The sequence below is a fragment of the Monopterus albus genome, unplaced genomic scaffold, assembly GCF_001952655.1.
Source record: "Monopterus albus unplaced genomic scaffold, M_albus_1.0 scaffold18.1, whole genome shotgun sequence".
NCBI classification, from domain to species: domain Eukaryota; kingdom Metazoa; phylum Chordata; class Actinopteri; order Synbranchiformes; family Synbranchidae; genus Monopterus; species Monopterus albus.
The window spans coordinates 6,204,451-6,215,272 of record NW_018127898.1 but is presented as its reverse complement, the minus strand read 5'-3'; the positions used below and the strand labels follow the sequence as shown (position 1 = coordinate 6,215,272).

Genomic DNA, 10,822 nt, shown 5'->3' with positions numbered 1-10,822 from the left:
TTCATTGTCTAGTCTGCGATTCCCAAATACCATAAATTTAGTTTTATCCAAATTCAGAGATACTATATTACTGTCACACCATTTCTTTATCTTCTCAAGTTCCTGTGTAACCCGTCCAGAGAGTTGCTGTAGGTTTTCACCCGATGCCCATATGGTAGTGTCATCAGCAAACAAAACCACAATAGGTCAATAAATATCCCCATCGTGTATTTCTTCTCATCCATAATTGCCACACTTTGGTGAGCAAATATACTGTGGGAGATTGTTTTGTATAGCACGTCACACCATTTAGTTGGGCATAAAAATAACTTGGAACTGTTCAGTAATCACAAAGCAATATTTAAGATTAAAGTAGCAACAACCCATCTTTTAAACCAACTCAGTATTGTGCATAGCCTTCCTTTGAATGCAAAACAGAAGTGAATAGCTCTGCTACACTGTCATGGTATATTTCCATATCAACTACTGTTACAAACACAAATGCTGTTGTGGACATGTTATAGGTCATTGATGAGCTGTCAGGCCGCCTTGAGAAGAGAGAGTCTCAGCTGCTGGCAGTCAACAAAGACAAGGCCAGGCTCGAGGAAGAGTGTGACAATCTTAGAGAGTGAGTATATGTTACACTCCCACACCCACACACACACCTTCTTTACAGAGGCACTGTGAATATGCTTGATAAGGAAGTTGTTTTGAATAACAGGCTAATGTTTCTGTTGATATCCAGGCGAGGCATGGCTCTTACCAGTGATACCACTGTAAAGCTTTAAGTAACTTGTGCTGATTTTTAAGATCAATCTTGGCTTTGATTGAGGTTGTATAGATTCTGACAGTGAGCTCTTACACTAATGAGTGTGTTCGTCCTCCAGTGAGGTGATAAGTTTGAAGGAGGAGAGTTCCACTGTTCAGTCCCTAAAAGATGAGTTCACCCAGCGCATAGCAGATGCAGAGAGGAAGGCTCAGCTGGCCTGCAAAGAAAGGGACATAGCCAAGAAGGTAATTTGCATATTAGTCTATATTCTCCATCTCTCAATATACAGTAGCTCTTCAAGAGCAGCCAAAGCATTTTATTGACTTCCTACAGCTAGTCCAGATTTTGTAAGGTGGATGCTCAAATCTAAAATCAAGCATGTCCAAAGGTTTTGTGTCAAAGATAACATTTTTCTTTGCCACAGGAAATAAAAGGCTTGCGTGAAGAGCTTTCTCTAAGACTTAATGCCAGTGATACAATGGAGTTGATCAGAGAGAAGGAGGAACAGATCAGAGGTCTGCTGGAAGAAGGTAGGACAAATTTCTGTAGTAGGCTGTTACTCTTCACCTCCACTGACTCATACACATGCTCTTGAAATAGGCTCTAAAACTACTGAGGCAGTCAAAAAATGTTTAGCATACAGCCTGTTGTACTCTAGCACACTGTTGCATCTACATTTACTGCATCTGACTTCACAATAAGTTGCTCGTGTAGCATGTAAAGGAAGAGTAGATATGTTGTTGAATCGTGGCTCGAAGAAACGTAAATGCATGGCAGGTCATGTACCACCAGGATATAGACATGCTTACCTTCCCCACATTAACTGATGTCCCAGTATATCTCCCAGCAATATTTGTCTTTATTAAGTAAATGAAGGACATTTTAAATTTCTTATCCCTAGGTCTGCAGATTTGCAAACTGATTGAAACTGTGTCTAAATGAACCAGAGATCCTTCACCAATGTGTTTATTTTCCAGTGGGACAGCACTAAGCCATGACAGACCTGTCTGGAATTTTCTTAATTAAAGGAATATGGATGGAAAAGTGCTAATTCCCTAATTTTAAAGTTAGAGCAAATTATTTATTATGGAAAAAAACATGCTTACATTAAGCTTGAAGAGTGTGGGTGGGTTAAAAACACAGCTGGTGACTTTATTACCTTATTAGTGAAATACTGCTCAGTAGTGGGCAGCATCTCAGAATCTGTTTTTGAACATTTATCTAAGATGTTTGTTTTATCTCACTTTAAGGTGAAAAGTTGTCCAAGCAGCAGCTGCAGCACAGCAACATCATCAAGAAGTTGCGTGTGAAGGAGAAAGAGAGTGACACAAGGGTCGCCAAGCAACAGAAGAAGATCAAGGAGCAAGAGGAAGAGCTCAAGCACCTACAGCAGGTTGGCATTCACTGATCAGTTGTTGCTTATACTATCAGAAACAGAGTGAATTGGCTTTGAGGTTCTGGGGTGTCCTGCTTCTTGTTGTTCCACTGTTTGGCATGTTTCTGACTTTTTAGTGAAGAAGTCAGGACTCATCACCAGATGAAACTTGATTTAAAAGCTGTCAGTGATGCTGCTCTGTTGGAAATCTTGCTACCACTTGGATCACATACACTACACTTAGGAAAATGACAGCAGTATGAATTAATGCCTAAATCCACACCTCAGAACCATGTTACCACTGCAAGTGCTACTCAGTGATTAGGGTAGCGTAGCAGGTTTGACATGATGATGACTCATGTCAAAGTACTTTTAGTTGACCTGTTTTTTTGTGTCAGAAAACAATGCAAGTTCTTAGCATCTTTTACCAATATTGCATTTGTTGGCGAAGGCATTATAAAACAGCAGTGCTCTGTATTTATTGTTCAGATAAGATGAAGAATATAAGGGTTATGTTGTATATCAATGCATTTCTTATTAGTTTACTTTTTAATCATTGTTCTTCTCTCTTTGTGTTCCATTATATAAACCAGGCTAAAAAGATAAAGAAATTCAGACCAATGAGTTTGTTTCTTTTGGAGGCTTTAGAGCTTCTGGATTTTCCCCATAAACATTACACATTTTCTCCCAAATTAATTTTCATGATTGGGTGAATTGTCCATATTGTATGTGTTAGGTTCTAGATGGGAAGGAGGAGGTTGAGAAACAACACCGGGAAAACATCAAGAAGCTGAATGCTGTGGTGGAGCGGCAGGAGAAGGAGCTGAGCCAGCTGCAGTCAGACTGTGAGGAGCTGCGGGAGAAGAACAGGAGCCTTCAGGCTGCTCTAGACAACTCTTATAAGTAAACACTGACACACTCTGCTAGTAATACTGAACACCAGGGCTCTGTAAATATGTAAATATGACCTCACAATCCTGCTAATATATTATATTGTCCTTTATATTTCATCATGTTACTTAATGTCTGACAGAGTATGCAGCACAGAATTTGGTATTTGACAGAAATATTTTGTGGTCCTCCAGTTTATTGGATATGCAGTGAAATTGTGTTGAATTCCACCTTTTATATTGAGATAATTTACATCTACAGTGGGTGAACAGTGTACAGATTGCAGTTACTTTTACATGTAGTTGACCAGTTTTAAGGGGATGAAATAATACAATAAAACAAAACCAAAAAAAAATCTAAAATGTTTCACTGTTCTTAGACTTACTGAGTACACTGTAGTCAGGCTGAAGTCATGACGTTCATTAATGGTTGTTTTCTGATGTCAGGGAGATCGCAGAACTCCACAAGGCTAACGCCAGCAGAGCCAGCGAAGTTGAAGAAGCAGCAATGAGCAGGGAAATGCAGGCCAAAGAGCAGCTGAGCCTGGCACTTGAGAGAGCCCAGGAGGATGCCAGGGTGCAGCAGGAGGCCCTAGCCAACCAGGTAAATTTGGCTCTTGCTATAAACACACTCCATGGAACAATTTGTTTGCTATACATGTTGAAGCATTAAAGCTCATATTACTCATTTACAAACTAGGGTTTGGTGTTCACAACATACAACTTTATACCTTGGAAGTGCCGAATAAGAAGCATATTACTTCTGCCAATGTGCAGGAGGCACTGCAACCCGTGCTCAAAATTTTGTGTTGTGATCGTGCCCTTGCTTATGCATAGCTGACAGAGTGTGATGCTTGCATTAAAGCCAGACTTTGTTCACCCGCACTAGCTTTCATTCATAAAACTACTGTCTTTAAGCTGCACAATCCAGTGAATACTTCGCATAGAAGATTAAAACTTGACAGTGTCTCTGGTTCTGCTACATTGATTTTGATCCTGTATAGTTAGGCTGTTGTGAGTCCAGCAATGTTTTAGGTGTATGCAAAACTGCTAAAATGGTTGAGTACTCTTTACAGAGGACATCCTTCATTAATACCTTCAAATACTGTGTACAGGTTGCTGATCTGAGGCTGGCTCTGCAGAGGGCTGAGCAACAGCAGGCAAGGAAGGAAGATTATTTGAGGGAGGAGATCAGTGAACTGCAACAGGTAATATAATCTGCTTTAAGTAAGGTCTTCAGCCAAGCTAACTCCTTTTGATAAGAATCAAACATAACCATAATTTTGACAAAGAGTTTATTGTGCACCATTTCTTTTTGCCATTTTCCACAGAGGCTTCAGGAGGCAGAGTCCAGGAACCAGGAGCTCAGTCAGAGTGTTACCTCAGCGACACGACCCCTTCTGCGACAGATTGAGAACTTACAGGCCTCATTAGGTGGACAAACAGCATCGTGGGAAAAATTGGAGAGGAATATCTCTGATAGGCTAGGTAACTATCATCAAAATACAGTACTGCTCAAAGTGTCTAAAATCCTAACTTCAGTTTTGCCGTCCTGTTATTTCCTTGTTTTCATTTTTCCAGCTGATGCTCAGACACAGCTGGCTGTTGCTGTGGAGAAGGAGCGCTCGGCAGCAGAAGAACTGCTGTCCATCAAGTCTCAGCTGGCTGCCCTGGAGTCCCAAAATTCCTTGCTCCGCCAGGAAAAAGCCAGAACCTTGGCACAGCTGGAGGCTGAGAGGAGCAAGAGAGAGAAACTAGAGGATGAGAGCAGCAGGTAACACAGTTTAACGCTTGAGTCTGCTAGGCTGAGTTAGTCAACCAGCCATCATTATGTCTTTGTGGGGCTGAATAAATGAGCTGATGCACGTGTCTGTAAACATGTGCATGGTTTGTGATAACTGTAAGACAGTGTTTCCCATGCATTGACTTATTTGTGGCAGGCTGCCACAATATCAGCATTGACCGCCACATATTGATTTAAAATAGGTTAAATCTTTTTTCAGTGTGGTGTCGTATATAGCACATATATTAGCTCAGCCCCTCTGTGCGCCCCTCTATTTCTGTCTCCCACACACAGATCACAAATACATGACAACCATGATGATGGAGCATCTGTGAACAGCTTCGAATCACAGGGCTTTTTTTTTTAAACAGTGTTGTCATTTGCAGAGATCCAACTGTTCTAAAAAGTTGTTAGCAAGCTAGTAAGGCTGGCTAAGCTAACATTAGAATACAGCTCTTGTCAATGTCAGCAAGCTATTGACTTCCCTGCAAGTGGATAAAGTTAACACTTAAGGCAGCAAGGAAAGGGTCAGGAAGAGATGGATGTAGGAGGAGGGCAGCAGCCAACATGCTGCTGCTGCTGCTGCTGTGGGAGAGCTAGTGCAGAAGGGACGTTCAGATGAACAGCATTATTGCATTACTATATGTTAAAAAAAAAAGAGTATGAAAGCATGGGAAGCACTGTAAGATTTTTCTTAGCTACATCAGAGACACTTTAATGAGAGCATTTTCTGACTTGTTACTCATGCCATGCTGTTGAAGGATAACTGCCAATGGGACACTTTTCCATGATGACAGTGTTTTTGTCTGCAGTTAGTTTTTTCCCCCCACTCCACCATCATAGTGTTTCAGAGTAGGAAAAAAAAAAAACTGGTGAAAAGGTTCAAATTTAGTCATCACATCTCATTGTCATTGTAATGCTTCCAGGAGAATGTTTGTTTTGTGATAAAGGCAGAGTGCAGTCAGAGGTGGGTGGGGAACCCCCTGTTGAGTGAGCTTTTGTGCTACATGGTTATGTTTTGAGAGTAGCTTGCTTGTTGTGACTGGGCCAGTGGCGCAATGGATAACGCGTCTGACTACGGATCAGAAGATTCTAGGTTCGACTCCTGGCTGGCTCGTATACTTTTATCTCATTCTGAAAGATGTTAATTATATACACTACTGAGCAGCATTATGTAGCACAAAAGGAAACAAAGTATATCTTGATACTGTAGTTAAATGCCGCTACGCCCTATTATCTATATATAGCAGTAAAAAAAAAGCAGAACATATTTAAGCACATAATTGCTTGAGAAACCTTGTGCCTCCTTCAATAGTAAAGATCATAGGGAATTACCATGGCATTTCACACTGTTATGCATTTTCCTTGATTGTACACCCTGTTCACTTAGTTTTGTGTCATTAATGCTGTTCATTATTTGCAGTGACTAATTGTTTTCTTATTGTAGGGAGCATGTTGAACTGGAAAATCTGCGAGGAGAGCACAGTCGAATGCAGGAAGAGACCAAGAAGGAAAAGGTGCCATAAAGCTTGTTCCTACTCTTGTTGATATGCTGCATGAAACAGCTTCCTCATGCGCTTTCTGCTTCTCCTACCAGCTGCTACTGACCAATCAACTAGAGATGGAAAAGATGAAAGTGGAGCAAGAGAAGAAGAAATTCTACTTGGCACAAGAAGCACTGAAGGAAAAGGTTTAGAGAGTTTTCAGCTTTTTAGAAAATATTTTTATTTTTCTCAGAGTAAGTAGAGACAGTTTTTTCACTCTGTATGCGAGCAGTTAAGATGTTTTCATTCTGTTCTCTAATAATGTGAAAATGTTTTCCTTGGCAGGAGCGCAAAGCTATGGCCCATTCTGTGGGAGAGCCCCCAGCTTCTTCCACACCCTCCCTGTCCCGCTCCAGCTCCATCAGTGGGGTGGACAACACTGGTCTACATACTTCTGTTCTTTCCCAGGTACATACTGGGGAAAATGTTAAAGTGGCTAGAAAATTAGCGTATACATGCTTGAATTTCTGTAGCGTGAATGGTTTTATACCTTGTTTTATTATTCCCCAGGATGACTCTTTAGACCACTCACTGGGTACCATGACCACGTCTTTATCAATGAGTGGGACCAATCTCTATGAGGCTGCCAGACTGTCTGGGGGCTCCAGCATAATAGAAAACCTCCAGTCTCAGCTTAAGCTCAGAGAAGGAGAGATAGTGCAGCTACAGGTAGAAATTCAGAACAAACCCATATAAAGTTGAATAAGACTTTATTAGTTTGATGGTTCTGCATAAATGTCAGCACCATCTGTGTGCAGCTAAAAGACTGACCAGATGTATCAACAGCAAAATGAACATTCTGATATGTAATAAAAAAGAATTCTACTCCTGCAACAAATGGCAGCTTCAGTATGTGCTGTATGTGAGTGGTATTTACTGACCACTTTCTTTCCTCCTGCTGTTGTAGCTTGAAATCTCTAGTCTGGAGAGGAGTCGCTCTGTGATTGCGGAAGAGCTGGTTCGACTCACCAATCAAAATGATGACATGGAGGACAAGGTGAAGGAGATCCCTAAACTGAAAATTCAGCTCAAGGTAAGGGCTATAAATCTTGACAGTAGTATCAGAAGACATTTAATTACAACTCTCAGACTCTTCTGTTGTGCTACTGTGTTTCAGCTGATGTTCTGCTAATCTGTGTGGCTGTGCATTTCAGGATCTGGAGCAGAGGCACAACACCATCCTGCAGATGTATGGAGAAAAGGCTGAAGAGGCTGAGGAGCTGAGATTGGACCTTGAAGATGTAAAGAACATGTACAAAATGCAGATCGATGAACTGCTGCAGAACCAGAAATAAACTGTTTTTGCTGCATTGTGTTACAGATCAGTTGAACATCTTATAGTCACCCATGCATTCACACACACAAAAGATAGGGAAGAACATTTTAAGTTTAATCACTGTCAAAAGAAAATTGATTTCTCATTATCTATTATTTTAATTAAGTACTATTTACATTATTTAAAAGGGGTGTTTGGATTATACATACAATACAGTACATTATTACAGAATCAGTATGAAGGATAATCACAGTTTGAGAAAGTATCAACTTGAAATCTTTGGGACTAAATACAAATTTTGCTTTAGATATAATTTCTCATAACAGAACCTTTGACACAGTGTTGTATGGACAGTTTATAACTGTAGGAGGTGGTGATGGGTTTTTTTGCACTATAAAATTCATCCTAGTTTATTAATGCATAATCAGAATGATTTAAGAAATATATTACAAATATTGTACAGACAAATGTATGTATTCTGATCTTCTTACAAATGACTGTAAACCAGAGAGCAGTGTGTGATTGGAATCCTTAATATTGGATTTTAAACTATCAATATGTAAATAAATAAATGTATTTGGATGGTGGAAAAATACTATTATCTTTGTATGGAGTCACTTTATTAGCCATTTTCACTGCACTGACACATTTTACTACATGCTTCTAACAATTCTAAACAATTTCAAACAGATCTCTAATTTTATGTAAGACTTGCGATAAATGCAAATATTTTATTTAACAAACATTGGCTACCTACTATTGTATAAAGATCTAAAAAAATGTTGAACAAAGGGTTGTAAACTATACTTTTTCCAATTATAAGTTCATTTTTTCTGTATCAAGCCTATTTAACTAGACATGCATTTACTGAAGAAAAAATGTGGATGCTGATTGCTTTGGGGCAGTATTCAGTGGTACAGGTTATTCAATTTGTATTCAAAAGCAGAGACATCCTGTTGCTTCAGATGAAACAATCGCCTGTTTTCTGGAAATACTACTTTCAGTTGATGAAGATCGTCACTTTACTGCCTCACGTGCAGTCTGTAGGGTTTACCTGCCCTTGCCATTAAGATAGAAGTTCCAGAGGTGATGGGCCTCGGGTTCAAAAGCCTGGCTCAAGCTCTCATAATAGAAAAATATTAGTACCAAACCCCGTCTTTGGACACACGGTTCAATTTGTTGGCTAATGTGTTAGGTCACTGTTGGGCACTGACTATCAGCTTGTCATGTATGTAGTCTGAGTAATGCATAGTCTCTGAAACTCCCCAGAAAGGCAACAACCCCGTAAAAGATTTCTAAGCTGTTTTTGGACCATGTGACACATCGCAAGACAGTGCATACAGATGGGCTAACATATAGAATATCTAATGTTCAAAATCTCTGGAAGGTATGAGGCAAGGGAGGCAGACATTGCATGACCTTTGTTGCTGTTCCTACAGATGGTGTTATGTCAGATGGCATAGTGCTGCTGTTAGAATATAAACAGGGGGCCAACTAAGAGAGTTTCAGTCAACTGACAGTCTCGAGACTAACGAATCAACCGCTAGACTATTAGGGGACAGCCCAACTTAAAATCTCGTCTTGTTCTCGCGAACCCAATATTGTGTATCATCTTATCTCATGAGCTGAGTGTATCGTCACACCCCTAATATCAAGTCATTGTGAATTAAAATCTTTAACCTATGATTTATAAAGTATAAACTAATCACAGAAAGCCACACTGACTTGATCGTTTGTTAGTGGTGACAGAAATTCATGATACACCTTCAGAATCATGAAGATCATACAGAATTTGACTCTGGTACAGCGGCTCTCAATGTGTACATACATGTCAACAAGCAAGGGAATGTGCATTAAAAAAGAGATAGAAAATAATAAAATAAATAAGAGTAAAAGTACTTATAGAGACCTGTACGTGTTCATCAGAGTGATGACCCGGGGAAAGAAACTGTCCTTGTGCCTGGTTGTCTTGGCATACCTGTAGCGCCGTCCAGGGGGGAGGAATTCAAACAGTCCGCGTCTCCGCCCTCCTTTTGACCCATGAGGTGTACAGGACCTCCATGGCTTGTACTGATGATCTTTGACAGATGATCTTGTACAACTTTATACATTAAATTATGAGTCATGCATTAAACATTGGTTATATGATTTGTAGCCTTATTATAAAGTGTTTCCAGTCTTTCATATGACCAGTTCCTTACAACATCCTATTTCTAAATCCAGTGTATTTGAGAAAATTGCGCAAAAGCCAGTAACTAAGTTGATGGTCTCATAGTTTGAGCTACATTTGTTGTAGGCTAACTATCACTGACACTCCACTGAGACTACACAATTCACACATGACACTGTATTAACAATTCAAAGCAAACGCATCATGGGAACTTGTGAAATGCTATAGCTGCTGATTGTTGTGTCAAGACAAACATTTATCAAAAACATAAAATAAACATTTGTCCCTTGTGACCCTAAAGCCCTGATGTTTTCTCAAGTCTATGGGGTGAGTGGTTTCAAATGTTAAGACTAAAAATGACACATTTCAAGGTTTTGGGAGAAGACATAAGATTGTGATTCTGGCGATTGCAAAAGGACCCTTCAGTAGTTGTCTTTATTTTTATATTTAGTTAAAATAGCATGTATTTTATCTCATTTTAACTATATTTGTAAAAAAAAACTATATTTGTTTGCCTTGTCTTATCTGGTTTTAATGCTTATTGTTTTTAGTGTTGTTACAGTTGTTCCTTACCTCTGTAAAGCTCTTTGGTTTGCCTCTGTATATGAAATGTGCTAACGTTATATGAATAAAGTTGCGCTGCCTTGTGTACCGGCTTTCATTGGATTTTGTGATTTTAAGTTGGTCTTTATTCGAATTATAAAAGAGGCTGCTAAATATGTTTTACCATGCAGACTACGATGTAAACAAGCAGTAGCTTGATGCCTGCATCTTCCTGTAAACATTAGCTAGAAAAACGGTTGAGCTGTTCGGCCATCGGGGCGAGCGACGATACAAGTTAGGCCTGAACCGCAGCGAGCACTGGATAATGTTTGTTTTACACAGAGACACCAACTCTTTTGGAAGCCGGGGACTGTCTGAGTATTCAAAAATCCACAAGGACAAACTGTCCTGGCTGTAAAACCGCCTCTGACAGAACTGGTTTCAGACAGCCGTCTTGGGAAACAGGCCGTGCTAGCCACAGCTAAATCTTAGC

The 10,822-nt window shown here is 39.8% G+C and overlaps 1 protein-coding gene and 1 non-coding gene across 2 annotated transcripts in view; both read left to right on the top strand.

The window, feature by feature from the left end:
* The window catches only part of tmf1 (TATA element modulatory factor 1), an 11,516-nt gene extending 3,299 nt beyond the window's left edge, over window positions 1-8,217 (top strand). Inside the window, exons 3-17 of the mRNA XM_020593019.1 lie at window positions 504-607; window positions 867-993; window positions 1,173-1,278; window positions 1,999-2,141; window positions 2,860-3,026; window positions 3,461-3,617; window positions 4,129-4,221; window positions 4,345-4,501; window positions 4,595-4,787; window positions 6,244-6,313; window positions 6,394-6,486; window positions 6,626-6,748; window positions 6,851-7,009; window positions 7,248-7,373; window positions 7,495-8,217. Of these exons, the coding sequence (XP_020448675.1) occupies window positions 504-607; window positions 867-993; window positions 1,173-1,278; window positions 1,999-2,141; window positions 2,860-3,026; window positions 3,461-3,617; window positions 4,129-4,221; window positions 4,345-4,501; window positions 4,595-4,787; window positions 6,244-6,313; window positions 6,394-6,486; window positions 6,626-6,748; window positions 6,851-7,009; window positions 7,248-7,373; window positions 7,495-7,635 (1,959 nt within the window). The 3' untranslated portion in view covers window positions 7,636-8,217. The remainder of the gene's footprint in view (window positions 1-503; window positions 608-866; window positions 994-1,172; window positions 1,279-1,998; window positions 2,142-2,859; window positions 3,027-3,460; window positions 3,618-4,128; window positions 4,222-4,344; window positions 4,502-4,594; window positions 4,788-6,243; window positions 6,314-6,393; window positions 6,487-6,625; window positions 6,749-6,850; window positions 7,010-7,247; window positions 7,374-7,494) is intronic.
* On the top strand, window positions 5,841-5,913 carry trnar-acg (transfer RNA arginine (anticodon ACG)). The gene has a single exon. It is a non-coding gene; the product is annotated as a tRNA-Arg (tRNA).
* Window positions 8,218-10,822: the final 2,605 nt, after the last annotated feature.